This window comes from Chenopodium album, chromosome 24 (genome assembly GCF_948465745.1).
Source record: "Chenopodium album chromosome 24, dcCheAlbu1.1, whole genome shotgun sequence".
Taxonomy (NCBI): Eukaryota; Viridiplantae; Streptophyta; class Magnoliopsida; order Caryophyllales; family Amaranthaceae; genus Chenopodium; species Chenopodium album.
The window spans coordinates 24,953,793-24,972,480 of record NC_137857.1 but is presented as its reverse complement, the minus strand read 5'-3'; the positions used below and the strand labels follow the sequence as shown (position 1 = coordinate 24,972,480).

General features: G+C 33.7%; 3 protein-coding genes across 3 annotated transcripts; all 3 read left to right on the top strand.

Annotated features, from left to right (window-relative positions):
• Nucleotides 1-712: 712 nt before the first annotated feature.
• LOC145611389 (cytosolic Fe-S cluster assembly factor NBP35-like) lies at nucleotides 713-5,950 on the top strand. The gene is made up of 4 exons (XM_081666714.1): nucleotides 713-890; nucleotides 2,543-2,609; nucleotides 2,975-3,076; nucleotides 4,858-5,950. Exons 2-4 carry the CDS (start codon nucleotides 2,564-2,566, stop codon nucleotides 5,772-5,774), a joined length of 1,065 nt encoding a protein of 354 aa, XP_081522840.1. The 5' UTR covers nucleotides 713-890; nucleotides 2,543-2,563; the 3' UTR covers nucleotides 5,775-5,950.
• Nucleotides 5,951-6,611: 661 nt separating this feature from the next.
• LOC145611790 (phytol kinase 1, chloroplastic-like) lies at nucleotides 6,612-10,118 on the top strand. Its single transcript, XM_081667158.1, has 6 exons — nucleotides 6,612-6,973; nucleotides 8,836-8,903; nucleotides 9,009-9,140; nucleotides 9,225-9,340; nucleotides 9,437-9,551; nucleotides 9,674-10,118. The coding sequence occupies exons 1-6, from the start codon at nucleotides 6,644-6,646 to the stop codon at nucleotides 9,852-9,854; spliced, it is 942 nt and encodes a 313-aa protein (XP_081523284.1). The 5' UTR covers nucleotides 6,612-6,643; the 3' UTR covers nucleotides 9,855-10,118.
• Nucleotides 10,119-14,191: 4,073 nt separating this feature from the next.
• On the top strand, nucleotides 14,192-17,560 carry LOC145612274 (uncharacterized). The gene is made up of 5 exons (XM_081667652.1): nucleotides 14,192-14,507; nucleotides 15,233-15,445; nucleotides 16,074-16,222; nucleotides 16,322-16,390; nucleotides 16,496-17,560. The coding sequence occupies exons 1-5, from the start codon at nucleotides 14,322-14,324 to the stop codon at nucleotides 17,457-17,459; spliced, it is 1,581 nt and encodes a 526-aa protein (XP_081523778.1). The 5' UTR covers nucleotides 14,192-14,321; the 3' UTR covers nucleotides 17,460-17,560.
• Nucleotides 17,561-18,688: the final 1,128 nt, after the last annotated feature.

The following is an 18,688-nucleotide window of genomic DNA, read 5'->3' as shown; positions in this document are numbered from 1 at the left end:
ACAAACCCTAATTACCCAATTTCAAACAATTCAGCAAAATTTAGCATGAACATAGCAAACAACAAATCAAAATAAAAAAACCAAACCCATAATTCCATACGCGAGAAACCTAATTCAATTTGAAGGTTACTTATTCGCGAGTTCCCTAAATTTAACTTAGTTAACAATTAAAGCATGCAAATAAACGAAATAAATCAACAACACATCAACATCGCAACATCATATCATGAATCCGTAGTCCATTTCATCACAACACACAATAAAATTAAAGAACTAAAACCTTACCTTTAAACTCAGCGAACTACTACTCAACAAAACCGAACGAACGAAGCAGCCAAACCACAACTAGCGTCAACAAACGAACCAATGTGGCAGATGGAGACGAAGAGAAGCTTAGAAGAACGAGGAAAGAAGACGAAGAGAGAGAGAAGCAAAGGAGAGAGAGAAGCAATTAAATTTTGCCTCGAAGAAATGAAAAGAATTCTCATTTCACTCAACAACACTCCGTTACATTTTAAATTCAAAACGGGGCAATGACATGTCATCAAGTTAAAAAAAAAAAAAAAAAAAAAAAAAACAAAAGCTATCATCAGCTGATTAAGGCACCGTAAATTACCACCTTGCCCTCCTATATGCAAAATTTGCAAATAGGAGCTATGCACCGAGGATTACTCCAAAAATCCCACAAATATTAGAAGAAGCGGCAGCAGCACAAAGACTGAGAAAAAAAAAACCCTCAATTATTAAGGGGAAGACAGAGACGACACGCGGAGAAGAGGGTAACACACACACGCGGAGGAGGCAAACAGCAGCCCGAGATTAAGGACGGAGCACCAGCACCTCGCGAGAGACGTTAAGGCGGTTGCTGCGCTTTCTCTCCTCTATTCAAGGTATTTCTTTTTTTTGTTTTTTTTGGTTATTGTTGATTAGCATCTAGGGTTTGATTTCATACTACTATTATATTGAACGGTGAGATCGAATTAGAAATAATTGATGGGTGTCTAAGCTACAAACGATTGAATTACTGAATCGAATATTTCAATTCAGGAAACGAAAATTAGAAATATTTGATGGGTGTCAAATGATTTGAATGTTGTAATTTCATGTACTTCCTTAATTTATTTTTGATGGTGATGGAAAGATAGAATTTGATATTGAAGTGAGTTGTATTTCCTCTATTTCTTTGGACGTTTGTAAGGTAAACTATTTTGAATAAAATGAAGTGGTGATACTTAATTTCTGTTGATGTGTGTGTTTTATGTTTTGGGTTTTCGTCAGTCTGAAAACTTACAGTAGGCCTGTGATGAACTATTGGGAAAACGATACGATACCTAGAAGAAGATGTTTTCTGTTGGTTAATAAATAAGTTATGTTTAGTAAAAAAATTTACTATATCAAATTAACATGTACAAGGGTTTGTAGTCCTGAGATTGGACTCAAAGCTTGTGAGTTGTGACTAGTTAGGCCTTGCATTTACCTTCAAGATAATTTTGGCGGTAGCGCTTTCAATCTTAATCATGCTTCCGCTTGAAAATTTGGGTATGTGTTGGTTTAAAATAGGAAACCTGTCCGTTTTTCAGCTGTCCAAAATGTGGAGAACTTTGTCAGTTTATGTGGATGTGTTTTATGTAATTTTGTATTAATAATTGTGAAAATTCACATTTGAAAAGTAAATATTACTTGTAATGAAAATCTAATGACCTCATTTGATAATATATTTTTTCCTTAAGATTATTGTACAAATAAGGTCTAAATTTAATCATGTTTAGAGATTCTTTAGTCTTAGGCTTATCGCGGTATCTATGAAATTATAATTTAATTTCCTTGGATTTTGCTTGTAAAAAGTTTAATGATATTGTTTGAAATGTTAACTTTTTTTTTATTTTCTTTCTATTGTTTTTGTTTGTTTTTATTTCAAAATCTTTGTTGTATATTCTTAAATGAAATGTACACATTAGAGAAACTTAAAGATAAGAATGATTTACTTTGGTTTTCGTTGATTTGGAAAGGTATTATAGAGTACCTCGGGAAGTGCTTTGGTGGGCTTTTACAAAGAAAGTCATCTTGCGGATATATATATTGATATAATTAGGAGATGTGTGTGGGAGCTAGCGCAGTGTGTAGAATAGAGTGTTTGAAAGACAAGAGGGTTTATTATTACAATTGGGGTACATCATAGTTTACACATGGCCCTTTTTATGTCATAATTTAGAATTGCCAAAGGCGGTTTAGCAATGTAAGGCAAACTAGATAGGAGGCTTAAAGAGTGGCAAAGTGATGGGATTGTAAGGGGTAGGCAAACCTGGAGTTCTTTGTTGAGTTTCCACTTTACACCACCCTTGTTTTCTTGCTCCTTGTGTATTCTCTTGTCTTCTCTAACTTACACTCTCTCTTTTCTTTATTAAGTTTCTGTAACTTATCTCTTTATTTTTCTTGCTTCATATTTCGAGGATGGTTCCTTTATTGGTTAAGCGCATATCATTTGGCACTATGTCATTTGTGTTGTTGTTGTTGATGAAATTTATTTGTCTTGTAACTACAGAAGTTTTGAAGCTGTAAGTAAATGGAGAACAGTGGGAATGGTGAAATTCCTGAAGATGCAAATGAACGTAAGTTTCCTCATTTTCTTATCTGTTGTTTCTATATTGGCCTTGTTTAGCAATCATCTGCTTTGTGTTGGCTGGTCCATTTGATCAGTGTTAATGTTTATACTATTCAATCTTTTCATTTTTGGCTAAGAAAGCAGGTATTTAAGTTTCTGCAGTTCGTTATACATTTAGCTAAAAATGTCTATGACAAAATATATACTTTTGGCTGTTTGAACTTCTTAAGAAATCAAAAGTGATAATAAAAGGCTAGCCTAGTTCCATTTACCAAACAATTTCAATGTTTAACTTTTCTGAAGCTATCATAGTTATTGAGGTTTATTTCTTAGACTACTTGTTAATATTTTAAGTATCTTTTTTGCTATCAGACTGCCCTGGTACTCAATCTGAAGAAGCTGGAAAGTCAGATGCATGCCAAGGCTGCCCAAATCAACAAATCTGTGCCACTGCACCCAAAGGCCCTGATCCAGGTAAATATATGCTGTTAGATAATTAGATTCTAGATAAGCGGATTGTTATGAGATTTATTAAAGTAGAGAGTTAGATATTCTTGAAATATATTATGGTTTGAACATGTTTACCTACGCCACTTGATATTGAATTGAGGTTTTCGCTCAAATATTAAAGAGACATGCAAGCGTCAAACGGAACATTTTCAATATTATCTGTAATTTATGATGTTAATGTTACAAAAGAAAATGAGTTTGTTTAGTAATTTGAATCTTCACATTAACCTATATTATTCCGTGAAATGGCACATTTTGAGCATTGGTTTTCTTGGAACTACAGTCCACTGGTGTACATTTTGTTTTCATGTTGTGTGGCCCTTTACTTGTAGAAGCTTGGGTGATTACAGAATTTAAGACAATTGGTTTTCCATGAGCTTCTCCCCGGGAAAGAGATGAATATATACCATGCTAGTTTATTAGCTTGTCTAGTTTAGTCTCTGTAACATCTAGTGAATGTGATTGCTTTGTTGTGTGTTTATTTGTCAGAATGCTATGTATATGGATCACTGGTGTGGACATGGATTTTTGGATTGAAACTGCATATTGCTTTGGTGTCTTTTTACTCATTTGTCAGTTTGTTCATCATCTTATGATGCTTTATAGATACATCCAATAACATTGACATTATACTCTCAATTATAGCTCCTCTGCAAAAGCCATTGTATTTCCGGGTTGTTAATGTTGGCTGAATTTCAAATTGATGGTCAATGGATAAGTATAGTACCTTAGTTGGTGCACTGAGTGGGTGGTAGAACATCAAATAATGTACTGATTTGTTAATCTTGTTAGTTGTCATATAATTTAGGCTAGAACAACTGCTTGGCTGCAAGCTTGCTAATATTTTATGACATGCTCCCCTCTTGGGGACTTTCACCTTTGTCTGACTCTAGCCGTGATATCATTGTTTTTGCTCCACTGCTGCAATACCTCCTTGTTTGTGCTCTTGACCCTTCCCCTTAGGCTTCTTACTTTACTGCTATAACTTCACATCGACCTGGAATTTGCACATGCCATTGACTTGTTTGCTAGATTTTAATTGCTATCTACCTTGGTGAATCTGGTGCTTCAATTTGCAGCCTCTCGCATTGAAACGGACTTTTACACTTTGCCTACAATTTATGAGCTTTGGCCTTTGGGTACAGATCTTGTTCACATTCTACCCAAATGCTTGTGACTTGCACCTTGACTGTCAGGGGATCTCTCCATAGGATTTCTTCCATGATTCTGATAGAGAATTAGAATTTTGTTTGACTGGACTTGTCTTTTTCTTCTAGCAGTTGGCCACCATCTAGGCTTTAGTGCGCCTATTGTCATCCAAATTGGGCTTGAGAGAACATAATGGTGGTACAAATGAGGACTGAATAAAGAATTTTTATATTTCCCTGACTTGAAGTATAGATGAGGTTTTATTTACTGTTGTTAATGATACCCTCGCTCACTTTACACACCTTTTATCAAACAGTTTGAACTGGTTATCTTGTTATATACTTTTTTTTTTTCTTTGTCGGACAGTTTCTTATGATGATTTATGTTAGCCGACCCCAAATCATTTTGGGATTAAGGCTTTGTTGTTGTTGTTGTAATAATGATACCCTTGCTCTCTTGTTGTTGGACTGGGTAATACTATAAAAATTATGTTGGTCCTTTATTGCCATTTTTTGGGTAGTTACTGTGAAATATGGTGTGTCCAAATGTTATCATGCCAAGACCTCTAATGGTTATGTTTTTCCATGCTTATGCAGACTTGCTTCCAATAGCAGAGAGAATGGCAACAGTGAAGCACAAAATACTGGTTTTGTCGGGCAAGGGAGGGGTTGGGAAGAGCACATTCTCTGCTCAGCTCTCATTTGCCCTAGCAGCCATGGATTACCAGGTCGGTTTACTTGACATAGACATTTGTGGACCGAGTATACCAAAAATGCTTGGCCTAGAAGGGCAAGACATCCATCAGAGCAATCTTGGATGGTCCCCTTGTTACGTTGAGTCCAACCTTGGTGTCATGTCCATCGGTTTCATGCTTCCTAACCCAGATGAAGCTGTGATCTGGAGGGGCCCTCGCAAGAATGGTCTTATCAAGCAGTTTCTCAAGGATGTGTATTGGGGAGAGCTTGATTATCTTGTGGTCGATGCTCCACCGGGCACCTCTGATGAACACATTTCAATCGTTCAATGCCTTCTGGAGACTGGCATAGATGGTGCAATTATTGTCACAACTCCTCAGCAAGTATCTTTGATTGATGTACGGAAAGAAGTAAGCTTCTGCAAAAAAGTCGGTATTAAGGTTCTTGGGGTGGTAGAGAACATGAGTGGCTTATGCCAACCATTGAGAGATATTAAATTCTTGAAGCAGTCAGGGACTAGTGAACAGAGCGATGTCACAGAATGGGCTTTGCAATACATGAAAGAGAGAGCACCCGAGTTACTGAATTTAATGGCATATAGCGAAGTTTTTGACAGTAGTGGTGGTGGTGCCATGAAGATGTGTCAAGAAATGGGGGTCCCTTTTCTAGGTAAAGTGCCATTGGATCCCCAACTTTGCAAGGCAGCTGAAGAAGGCAAATCTTGTTTTGAAGATCAGAAATGCACTGCGAGTGCTCCTGCACTAAAGAGCATCATAGAAAAACTTATCCCGAAAAGAGCTGCAGAGAATGGTGTATAGAGTATATCTTTTGTTTGTTCTGTTAAGGATGGTCATTTAGTTGAATGGGGGCATATCCATGTGAATGCCCCTGACCCTCTTTGGTTTGTGTAATTGGTGTGACTATATATGTTTTACCCTACTTGTATCAAATTTTGCTAATTAAACGAAATCCGACACATTACCTGCTTTTACTATATCTACAGCTATCAATGCTGAGTTTGATTTCAACTTTGATATGTTTGGAAGATGCGATACGATATTGTGCTCAGCTGCTCACTTACATGTACTTTGTATGGTGTAGGGGCAGGGGCGCAGGGCATTCCAAAATTCCAATATGTTCATACTCTTCATAGGGATACTGTACGACTATACGTTGGCCTAAATTTTAGGAAACACTTGATAAGAGTTGAGGACTTGTGGTTCATAATTGTTTTGCAACTAGAAGCCGTTGGGTTTGATAATCTTATTGAGTTGAGTAGCTACGAGCCTACGAGCAACTCGAACTGGACTCGGTCAAAACTCAATTAAAAACTTGACTCAAATTTGCTTGGCTAGATTTGAAAAAATAATGATCACGAGTTGAGCAAGCTCTAGCTCTAATTGATACGCTCGTGAATCAAAGTTGCTACAATACTTCTAATAAACCTCGAAATCTAACTTAAAACTACCGTAACAATTAATTTTAAATTTTTAACAAATTCGACTAATACCTATCAAGATTGTATAAATTACTTTGTACATAGGACCATTACTAAAAAAAAAAAAAAAAAAAAACATGTTGCCCTCAAAAAAAATTAAAAACATGTGGCCATCACCCCTTATTATATACGGAGTACATACTTAATCAAACATATGATGACATAATTCAATAATCGAGAAGAACAGCAATGACCTCCATTACTACTGAAGGCGCAACGATGACGATACATCTAAAACTAAAAACCCACCACCATTGTTCACGGTCTTTCGGCACGGCTCAACCGTGTCCTTCCTACTCTAACCTCACATTCTTCCATTTCAATTGTCATCATTACCCCTTCTCAAAGACTTCACTCAACCTCAATTCAGCAGCATCCACAGTAGTTTCTAGGCGCGCGTTACTCTCTTCTGATGCTGCGCTTTTTCAGGATGTCGGCGCTACTGCTTTTTTAATCACTGGTGGTTACTCTCTTGTTTCTGTCTTTGATAATCTCACTAACCGCAACATCATTTCTCAGGTTAATTCCTTTTTAAATTTCAAATTAATTAGTCTTTAATTTAGAATTTTGAGCTGGGGTTTTGACTTGGATTCTTCTGTAATGAGGATTGTATGTTATATTGGCTCAGAAATTAGTGATGGGTTCAACATTTGAAATTTTTAATACTACCTCCGTTGATTTTTAGTTGCAACAAAGGAATTTCGGGGTGTTTTGACTTTTGAGTTTTTCATGATAAGGGTAATGGGTAATTTTGGAAAATTAGTTTTTAAGATTGCATGATTTTGCCCATATCGAATTCGAGGTTGTTATTATGTTATTTTGTTTGATTGATTAATGAGCAGAGCAAAGCTCTTGAGAAGTGATATAGTTTACACAGTTTTTCATTAGTTGGTTTGTTAGTTCAATGAGGAAAGCTGTTGAAATTAGCAATTTTATCTGATTGACTTTGTAACAAAAAAAAAAAAAAACTATGCAAAACTAAATGACCCAATTATAGCTGCAACTGTTACCTTTCCACTGTTTTCTTTCTCAACAAACAAACAAGAAAAAATGAGGAATTGGTACATTTTTTGCACTTTTCCTTGGTTTTCCTCATTAATGTTTTGTTATCAAACACTTTGATTATTTTTGGGTAATAATATTACATTTTGGATCAAGGGTCTAATGGAAACAACTGCCTGTAATCATAAGACTCCCTAGCCCTATATTAGGCACGCCTTCTTTAAATGTTAAGCGTCTAAAAGATGAATATGTTGGAAAAATTGTAATATATTGGACGGAGTTTCCTTGACAAGCATCCTTATAAATTCATGCTGGAACTTTTTGTTAAAATCTTTTGGAATATCGATTTATTAAAGGGTAAAGTTCCATTGATCGTTCTTGCAGTTGTAGTCCTTTTTTAGATACTAGACTTTTTACTTTTCAGAAGTTCCATTAAAGGAAATGTTCTGACAAAACCACCTTGGTTCTCTGCCCTTCCGTATAATATAAGGCACTGCGGCTATTACAATTTTACACGATTTGCAGGCTAGCCATCAGCCTGTGTGATTGTGGATACTCCAGGAATAAGTGGTTAGTTCTTTAATAATCTAGGATGGTTTTGCAGCTTGATGCATTTTGAAAGCTATGGGGAAAAGAAAACAGAACATTTGTGTCTTATTAACTATAGTCTCGCTACAAGTTTTACAAAACCCCATTCTGTTGATACCTTTATTTTGTTGTTCGTCTCAAGCTTCCTACTCCATGGTACAGAAACTGTGTAGGAGAGGCGAAATTCTGTAGGTCCAAGACAGATTGATGGTTCTAAATTTCTAGTGCCTATATCAAAGATACTTGTCAGTGTAGATCATGGATGTGTTATAGACTTGTAGTACTTTATATGGTTCAGATGATTCAAGTGCCATCAATTTTCCTCTAAAATTACAAGATATTCAATCCCATCTCATCCTGGCCTCTACTATTTCTTCATCTTTTCTCTTTGTGTCTGTCATTCTCATAGCCCCACAAGACAAGATTGATGATAATTTGGTCAATTTGTTGATGTAAACTGCAAACAAGCTTGAAGTTATCAATGTGTTAACTTAATAGCTTTGACATGGCCCAGTTATCTATTAATGTTCAATTAATTGGAAGTCTTGTGAGTTTACCTTATAAGTCTCTTAACCTAAAGCTGAGCTTTAATTGTGTTTTGTTTGTGGGAAGCATGCCTCTTGCACCTCCCAAGGGTCTTTAGTTAGGTATTTGATAATTGATGGCGAACTTGTCCTATGCATACAATAAGTAGGTGCTAAATTTCAAATAGTACATTTATTTGTTTATTTTTTTAGGAAAAAACACAAAGGCAATTTGAATCTTAAATTAGTTCCTTTTCTATGGAGCAGAATTTGAGCAGAAAGCTTGTCCATATAATATCTGGGTTGCTTTTTGTGGCTGCCTGGCCTCTTTTCAGGTACTTCTTCTTCATCTTTATCTAGAAAATTGAAAAAAATTATTATTACTACAAATTTTTTTATATATAAAAACCTTTAAACTCATCAATGTGACTCTAGAATAGCACCTCACCAGAAGCTCGGTATTTTGCGTCTCTTGCTCCATTAATAAATGGTTTGAGACTTGTGGTCAATGGACTCTCACTTGCAACAGATGAAGGCCTCATCAAATCTGTTACTCGAGAAGGCAAACCTGAGTAATTTACTCTAATCCTTTAAGAAAAAATTGTTTGATGCTCTATTGCATGTCTGTGACAGTTTGCTATTTCTTGAAATTGCAGGGAATTGCTACGAGGTCCATTATACTATGTTCTGATTCTAGCTTTATCTGCCATTTTCTTCTGGCGTGATTCTCCAGTTGGCCTGTTGTTATTGGCAATGATGTCTGGTGGTGATGGTAAAGTCCTCAACTTTCCTTACAGATAAGCTGATAATTTGTTAGCTTCTTTTTTTTTTCCTGCAAAAGTTTCTCTACTGACTATGGGAGCCACAGGAATTGCTGATATCATGGGAAGAAAATTCGGTTATGTGAAGTTACCTTATAACCAGAAAAAAAGTTGGGCTGGTAGCATTTCCATGTTCACATTTGGTTTCTTGATATCTATGGGGTAAAATTGCTCTTTCTTTCTTGACGATTCAAATTAATCAAAATTAACCCGTAATGTGCCAGAGTGAGTTTGTATTTTCCCCCAATGATTTGATGCATAGCTATCCGTTGTTGATGCCTCAGGATGCTTTACTACTTTTCAGTTCTGGGTTACTTCCAGTTTGATTGGAATCTCACAGCCCAGAGGGTTGCAGTAGTTTCTTTCGTAGCAACAGTTGTTGAATCGCTTCCAACAACAGAGCAAATTGATGATAATATATCAGTCCCTCTCGCAACCCTGGTTACGGCGTACCTCTGTATGTAGCTTGTGGTCTGAAAGAGTGAAAGACTGCTCTTCCCCAACATCTCAAGGAAACTCTCAATGTTGCTTGTCCATCCAAGATCCAACCCTCATTGTCCTTTGTTACTATACTTTAAACTTCGTTGGGCCTATATGACTATCTTTTATTAATTTTGAGTAATGGCTTTAATGATTTTATTAATGAATTAGTTGAATATGTAAACATAAACCGGTCATTAAATATCATAAGATGCTTGTGGGACACCAACATCCTATACTTTGTTTTTTTTTTTTTTTTTTTTTTTTTTTTTAAAGAAACATCTCTCTTTTTTTGGTTTAAATATCTAACTTGTTTGGAGCCCGGACAATGCCCCGGGTTATGTTTAATTACAAAATGAAAAAATTACCTCGAGTTTAGATAATATTTTGGAACCAATACCTTAAGTTTAAATAATAAAATAAAAATAGTAAAATTAGTTGGGATAGAAAGAGAATTGTAGTGGTATTTGTTTTACAATTAAGAAAGAAAATAAAAAAAATGCTTAATGAAAAGTTACAATTCATATATAAATGTTAATTAAGCAATAAAAATGACATTAGTTGTAGAATAGTGATAATGAAAAGTTGGGAATTTCAAGGAATGTAATGATTTAAATCTAATCCAAATACTAATGTGTTGTCATGTCATCATCTATGTGGCGCTATGTTATAAATGTTATGATGACAAAATATGACACATGTCATCGATATGTTAATCCCTTGGGTTTAATAATAGGAAATATTGCTTCCATTAATCTGAACTTTGCCCCGTCCGTCGAAATTAATCCCAACTTTCGTTTATTATCTATCACTCCCAACTTTAGGGGTATTAATTTCTATTGCACCCAAATGACTTGCAACCGGTATTAATTTTCACTCACCTTCTCTCTTAGACTTTCTCTCTCTACTTAGTTTTATTTTCTCTCTCTACATTTTCTCTCAACTCTTTTCCTTGTTCTTAACTTCACTTTGTAATTCCGTCGATTCGGTAACAATTTCTTCCTTATTTATTTCAGTAATTTTATTCTTTTAATTTCTTATGGCTTATTTAATTGCTTTGCTTAGTTTAGATTTAATTATGTCTGTGTAGTTTAATTCTAGGGTTTATGGGGATCCACAATTAATATGAACGGATAATTTGATTTTATTGATTATTGATATTGCATGATAATTTGTTATTAAATTGTTTTAATTTTTTGCAATTAGATAATGAATCGAGCAGATGTAATTTGATTGTGAATGTTTAGCAATATTGAATTGATGAATCGAGCAGATGTTAATTTGATATTAAAGGCTATTTTCAATAGGAACTTAGATCTAGTAAATTGCGACAGCCTGTTAGATCTATGTTGATTAATAAATTGCAAGAGCTTGTTAATCATGTTATTTGTGCAATGTTAATTATTGATTGTTATGTTTTATCCCGGAATATTAATTATTGGTGAACCTGTGACCCTAGTCTTCCTTATTATTGATTTTCTCCTTAAACTTGATCTCCGTAGTATAGTTCCTTTTTACAAACAACAATTTGGTTACTTTAATAATTTAGATTATATTAATTAATTAGGAATAGAATGACCAGTTTCCCTGTGGATTCGACCCTGACTTCCCTATCTACTTTAGTTAGAGGATTTAGGTAATTACTTTTGATTAGGGGATACGACTTTATCCTGTCACTTTGTTACGAGCATGTATCATTTAAAATATATGTATAAATTTGAATGTCCATCAAAATTGAAATAACAATACTATCAAAATAAAATTGCACATTATATGTACGAAAATGAACATTTACAATGTATTAATATCACAATGTATATTTATTAAATGAATTGAACATGTATCAATATGAAAATGAACATTTATCAATATGAACATGAACATTAATAATTTTGAGGATGAATTTTAAGATAAATGTTGGCTTGACTCTAACCAAGTTTCATCTAAAACTATCTTTTTACTCAGTCATATGAAAATATTCACAAGCAACGTTTTAGGACACTACTCTTCCCCCCTAATGATTTATCGGTCTTAAATTTACTCACTCTATATTATTGTTCGAGGCAGTCAAAAGACTATCACGAAGTTGGTTTGAACATTTAGTTTTATGTCTATGAACATATTGCTTTTCTAATATGAGCATTGAGTTTTGTATTATTGATCATTCACGTCAGGTTTACCTTTCATAAGGAACAACAATCAATAATAGAAATATCATATGCATGCTCAAAATGTTTTGTATCATCTAGTTACCAATAATTAGAATGAATTCATAAATTAGAAATAAGCGCTTATTTAGCTTTCAAAATGTAAACATTGTCTTTCAAATTACAATGAACATCGTCTTTTATATTTAATTCGTGGTATTAATATTCAAATAATGTTTTACAATATAAAAATGAACAATTATTAAACTTGAATGAATATCTTTTCATGTGCAATTGAACGTTTAATTAAATTATATAAACATTTTATCAAACTAATTTAATTATGTGCATATATGTGTGAAAGAACACTTACCAATATGTAAATGAACATATTAAAATACAAATATGAACAAAAATATCAAAACAAATATGAACTTCAATTACCATTATTGATTTCTATTATATACATATATAATAGTTTGTAAGCTTAAAAGTGAAAGTCTTAAAATTCTAAATTGTACATATATGCATCGTACAAAAGGACATTTTCATTTAACACATTTCGTATAAATAAAGGTATATAAAATCATCTTTCTTGTAATGTTATACCCTTTTATAGATTTACGATAGCTTGTGTGCTATTCTTGATACATATATTTTCCCAATATATACTTTGATCTCTTAAATTTTCTTACATAAATATCATGTGTAGTAAGAGATCGAATTTTTTTATAAAAAAAGTTAATAATCATTTGCAAATACAAATACGAACACATTGTTATTAGAAAATGATCATATATAGTGTAATATGAGAATGAATAAGTATTAAAATATAAATGAAGATCTTTCACTACGAACATGACCAAATGTTAAAAGTCAATTGAGCATCAAAAAAAATTTCACTGTCAACTAAATTAATTAGACCTATAGAAAATAAATGAAGAAATAGCTCGAAAATAGACATTATTATAATTCTAAAGATCATCATGTGAATGAACGTTTACTAATATATAAAATGAACATTTATGTAAACAAAAATGAACATTCATCAAAAATAATTTTCGCTACGAACTAAATTTACATTTTTATACTCCTACGAAATAGATCAAATTATTTATAAAATAAGGACAATCAAATTCTGTTTTCAATTTTTTATGTCCAGCAATTTTGAAATCAAATAACACACTATATAATTTTTTTTGAGGAAAAATTCAACACAAATAGAGTATATATACCAAACATTATTTTCATATAATTACAATAAATCACTTATATAATAAAAAAAAAACATGTATTATAAGAATTCAAGAACTACTATATAAATTTTAATATAATTAAAGAATAAAGCAAAAAAGTTAGGATTTGTACTTTTTTTTTCCTTCCAAAACTAAGTTACAATTTGAATTTTGACCTTTGTTTTGAAGAAATTTCAATTCCTTCGATTTTGTTATTTCAACCTTTTATTTAAAAGTTTTAGTTGAGATCTAAGAGAATTTTAATTTTTTTTAGAGAAATTTGGGAGTTTTTGATAAGTTCAAGAGAAAAATGAAGAAAAAAGTGAGAAATGTAGTACAGTAAAATTTGAGGAGAGAGAAAATATAATAAATTCAAATGAGGAGAGTAAAATGTAGGAAATTGATTTTTTATTTTATTTTATTTTAATCTTTTTTGGGTTCAAGCTATAATAGTCACGTGGGTGGAGGGATGACGAAAGAGAAAATTGTAGAAAAATGAGGGTGAGAATGTTTAATACAGTGTTCTTTAGATGAGGGTGTAGGTACCCAATCTACGCTAGGGTGTAGGACTCACTAATTAACGGTACGAAACTCGTGGGCTAAGTCATGGATCAGGCCTAAGTAACTCAAAAGTACGTGAGTTTGGCACAAGGCACGCCCTGGCATGGTCCAGAGCCATCTTTAGGCAAGCCCCAACAAACCAAACAATAAAAACTAGCTAGAAACAATAATATTTGTTTCAAAAAAGAAAAAAACAATACTAATATTGCATTATTGCTAGATTTGCTACTGTTTTAATTACCCACTTATTTTAGCTCACCAAACAAAACAAAAGCGTGATTTGGTTTTAATCCTTTGTCAAACAAAAGGGTAAAAAAAAAAAAAAAAAAAAAATACAGGTATAAAGCTCCCATGTACTATAATTTAAATATTAACGGCTAGTCGTCATCTTCTTCCTCTTACATTCCCCCCTTAATTCCCTTCCATTTTCCCAGAAACAACCCAGTTTCTCTGCAAAATTCAACAATTCTTCCTCAAAGAAATCGACACTTTCACCAAAATAACAAAAAATGGGGAAAGACAGAAATAATAGCGACGAAAAATTACAGGGATTTTACACTCCACCTCCAAAACGCAGTTCAATATCTTCAAAATCATGGATGTCAGAACAAACCAAGAAGAATTCTGATCTTTTTCATGTCATTCACAAAGTCCCTTCTGGTCAATCTCCTTATGTCAAGGCCAAACACGTTCAGGTATTTCCTTATTTCTTCGAAGTGTCGAGAATCCGATACGGGTATTTGCGGGATGATTGGTTGCTTGAACTACTTTGAGTAATAGTGCTAGTTAACAAGAGATGAAAAATTTGTTTATAATCATAATTTCTTTGTTTTTGGTGTCAAATTTTAATTTTCTCTGTTTTTCTTGCTGTTTCTTGATGATTCAGGGTTGATTGAGAATTCCGCCTCTTAATTTCTGTGTTTTTTTTAGAATTTTGCTTCTGGGTTTTTTGTGAATTGCGCTTTGCTTGTGAATTTATGCTATTGAATTGGATTTTACTTGCGTTTTTTGATTTTTTTTTTTTCACCCAAAAGAAAATAAAAAATCACATTTTCTTGGGATATTTTCTGGAATTGTGCTTATTTCTTGGAATTACTAAATTGGGTTATTATCTGAATTTGTGCTTCTTTATTGAAATTACTACAAAAGTATAATCTGAATGAGTATTTCTTAATTTTTTTTTTTTTTTTTTTTTTTTTTTTTTTTTTTTTTTTTTGAAACAGAGTATTTCTTAATTTGAGTTAAATTGATATTCTGGGGTTTATATTAATTTTTTAATTTTTAAAATTCTTCAAAAGTTGCAAGTTTGATAAATGCATTAAAAACGCAAGTTTGATAAATGCATTAGTAGTGTTTTTAATTGTGTTTGTGAGTGAATTAGGCGATTTGATCAATGTATCATGTGTTTTTTGTGCACAAGTTGATTGAGAAAGATCCAAGTAGAGCAGTTGCCATGTTTTGGAATGCCATCAATGCTGGTGATCGTGTAGATAGTGCTTTGAAGGATATGGCTGTGGTAATGAAGCAATTAGATAGGTCGGATGAGGCCATTGAAGCGATCAAATCATTTCGCCATCTCTGTACATCTGATTCCCAAGAATCACTAGACAATGTTCTAGTGGAGCTCTACAAGGTAATACCTTGCTTTGCTTTGATTAATGTGTCTTCTGGTTGCTAGTCTGTTTGGATGATGTTTGTGCTCACTATTGAAGTAATACCTATGTTATTTCGATTATGGAATTCATTTCAAACACTGTACATACTTGATGGTCCAACTCTGGTATTTGATGTAATATAAGTGTAGAGTAACATATTGTTATATTGCTAGTTAGCTATATATGAAGGGTTTAGGAGTTTATAAGTTTGCTGAACTGCTTGTACTGCCTATATTGTTTGTTTCCCTTAAGTTAATGAAAGCTAGAGATTAACTGCTAGTCTGCTACTTTCCATAAGATTTTTATAAATTGTATCTTGGGATGAGAGGCTGTTGGTATTTTTGTCCGTTGCATAATCTTGAGTTGATAGAAATGTACTTGGAATTACATCATCAGAACATTGCATTTAAGTGCAACATGATACTCCATAGCCTAATATAACATATCAGATGATGATAATAGTAGTACTGATGTATAGTCGAGCCAAAGGGCATAGCTCTTGTTTGACACTGATGATGGTATAATTGTACTTTGTTTGAGACTTCAGCACAGCATATGTTTAATGTTTTTCTTTTAAAATTGCCTGCATGAATTCCACATGTTTAGCGCTCAGGAAGGCTAGAAGAGCAGATTGAGGTTCTTCAGCAAAAGCTAAAGCGAGTTGAAGAAGGCTTTCATTTTGTGGGAAGGAGAGTTAAAGTGGGAAAATCTCAGGGCAAGAAGGTTCAAATTACAGTTGAGCAGGAATATGCAAGGTGAGGTGTAATAGATTATTATAACAACTTAATTGGGCTGTCATCGCTGTCAATTCTGCAACACATTGTCTTACCACATGCCTAAACTTATTTATACAGGCTTTTAGGGAACTTGGCTTGGGCATACTTGCAACAAAATGATTATGAAACTGCTGAGGAGTATTACAGGTTCGCCCTTCTGCAAATTATTTGCATATAAATTTCTGCATCTGCCTTTTGCAAAGTATGTTTTTGTTTGGGTGTACCTAAATTTTGTTTATATAACTTGTCCAGGAAAGCTCTATCAATTGAGCCAGACAGGAACAAGCAGTGTAATCTTGCCATCTGCTTGATGTGCATGAACAGGATAGCTGAAGCTAAGTTTCTTCTTCAAGTCATCCGTGCTTCAGCTCCTGAAGGGTTGATGGATGAGTCTTATGCCAAGTCCTTTGAGCGAGCATCTGGACTGTTGGCTGAAATTGAAAATCAACCAGATGAATCTTCGTGTGAAGCAGAAAAGGAAAATTGTTATGGAAATGCCAGATTCCTTGCTTTTACCCCTCACAAAAAGCCATATGAATCTGTCCGAAACAGCAACAGAAGAGGTTCAGATAATCAACTTGATCTGAAAGATGGAGCTAACTCCAGGGATTCTTTTGCCACAAGTAATATTGGAAGTTCAGTTTGTAACACAGCTGCAATTGATGCTAGTTTCAATTGTAAGAGAGCGTACACACCATCGGTTCCAGCAAGAGGAATCCCTAAGAGTCCTTTCACACAGCCCAAGAAAAGTTTAAGCCATGACAGCAGGAATTGGAGAAATGGAACATACAGGAATGAACCAGTAAGCTGCTTGCCTCGCAGACTCCAATTTGAAAACACTGCAGATTCAGGTTTTCAATCTACCAAAGATTTGAGAAGCAAATGCTCGGAAATTGACCAGCAGGGGACTGCGAATATGACAAATATGCCAATGGATTCAACTCCAAACAGAAAAGTTTCAGACATGACAGCTGGTGTCGACAGAAAGGAGAATTTGTCAGTAACAAAAACCTCTAATCCTGAAAATGAGGGTAGGGATTCATACAGTGCTTTGTGGGATTTCTCAAGCTTTAAATCTCAGAAGAGCTGGGCTGATATGGCTGATGAAGAGGAACAGGAGATGTTGCAGATGCATCAATACTCAGCAGATACGCCGCAAGACTCAATGAAAACTAAGAACAGACTTGAGGTGTTCCGAGATTTGACTCCAGAATAATAGTGTCAATACTAGAAAGCGTGTAAATTTTTGGTAGATTGTGCATGTAGATTTTTGATATATTGTGTTCACAAAATTGACATAAACCCATTGATTCTTTAATGCAACTGTAAGTAAATTTTTCATTTTATGATGTAGATGAGTAGTGTGCATTCTTGTACCTTGTAAAACTGTATTAGCAAAAGCAATAAAACCAAAGCTTTTTAGCCTTTGTAGCAAATACAAGTAAAATGAAAAGTTCACACCCTTGTGTTTAACAGTCAGCTGAAAGTCATGAATGATTTGAATGTGCTCTTATTTGCTTTATACACAGCGATGTTGATATTTTCTACCCAAGCATACTCCAATGAATAACTCTTCATGCATAGAATTGAGTATGTTTTCTTTATAATCAACAACAATGTGTTGGCTCACTTGGTAAGTTCTTACCTCAAATCTTAGAGGTTTGGAGTTCGAATCCTGCAACTAATTAAGGGTATTTTTGGGGTAGAGATTACTTTACTTTCCCTCTACTCTTATAGTCTCATGTGCCTGGCTTGAAAATACCGGACTAAAAAGACCACAAAGGTTAAACGTCCAAGACCTTTTTACCATTTAAAAAAAATGTGTCTTTTGTAAATATTTATTTATTAACAATAATGTGGTGTATTATGTGAGTTTATAATTGGATAATTTTATGCATTTTGTGTTAAAAGGACCAAATTTGCCCTCTACCTCATAGATACACAAGTTGACGTTTCTGTTAGATGTATTTTTATATTAATTTATTGTAATTAAGAGTTGTGTTGTTTCGTAATCACGCAAATTCAAAGTTAATCTCGGCTCCTTTGCAATGAAAAACCTTCTCGATCGATCATGCTAAAGGTACATGTGAATAATACAATGAAAATGACTATAAAATTTTAACTTCTATTTGGGCTAATAAATGGGAGATTTCTAATTAATTTTTCTTACTTTCTTAATCACGATAGAATAGGTTGTAGTCTTGGGAGAAGACGGACCTAATTGTATGCATATATCTTTCTTTGGAAAAAGTGTCTGGGTTTGAGTTTGAGAATTTATTTGGGTACTATTAATTGCTACTCCGTAAATGCTATTGGCCGACTGATATTAAACGTTATTAATGCGGTTGGGAGTCACTTTTTTCTTTTTTTTTTGATAAATTATTGCACTCTTACTGATTAGTTTCCTTGAAAACAAATTAAAAAGTTTTAATTAATACTCCGCAT

Excerpts from the sequence above, each read along its gene's own strand:
- LOC145611389 (XM_081666714.1), top strand. The coding sequence starts at position 2,564 with ATGGAGAACAGTGGGAATGGTGAAATTCCTGAAGATGCAAATGAAC. Across the intron at positions 2,610-2,974 it reads TCCTGAAGATGCAAATGAAC|ACTGCCCTGGTACTCAATCT; the intron begins GTAAGTTTCCTC and ends TTTTGCTATCAG. Across the intron at positions 3,077-4,857 it reads ACCCAAAGGCCCTGATCCAG|ACTTGCTTCCAATAGCAGAG; the intron begins GTAAATATATGC and ends ATGCTTATGCAG.
- LOC145611790 (XM_081667158.1), top strand. The coding sequence starts at position 6,644 with ATGACCTCCATTACTACTGAAGGCGCAACGATGACGATACATCTAAAA. Across the intron at positions 6,974-8,835 it reads ACCGCAACATCATTTCTCAG|AATTTGAGCAGAAAGCTTGT; the intron begins GTTAATTCCTTT and ends TCTATGGAGCAG. Across the intron at positions 8,904-9,008 it reads GCTGCCTGGCCTCTTTTCAG|CACCTCACCAGAAGCTCGGT; the intron begins GTACTTCTTCTT and ends ACTCTAGAATAG.
- LOC145612274 (XM_081667652.1), top strand. The coding sequence starts at position 14,322 with ATGGGGAAAGACAGAAATAATAGCGACGAAAAATTACAGGGATTTTAC. Across the intron at positions 15,446-16,073 it reads TTCTAGTGGAGCTCTACAAG|CGCTCAGGAAGGCTAGAAGA; the intron begins GTAATACCTTGC and ends CCACATGTTTAG. Across the intron at positions 16,391-16,495 it reads ACTGCTGAGGAGTATTACAG|GAAAGCTCTATCAATTGAGC; the intron begins GTTCGCCCTTCT and ends TAACTTGTCCAG.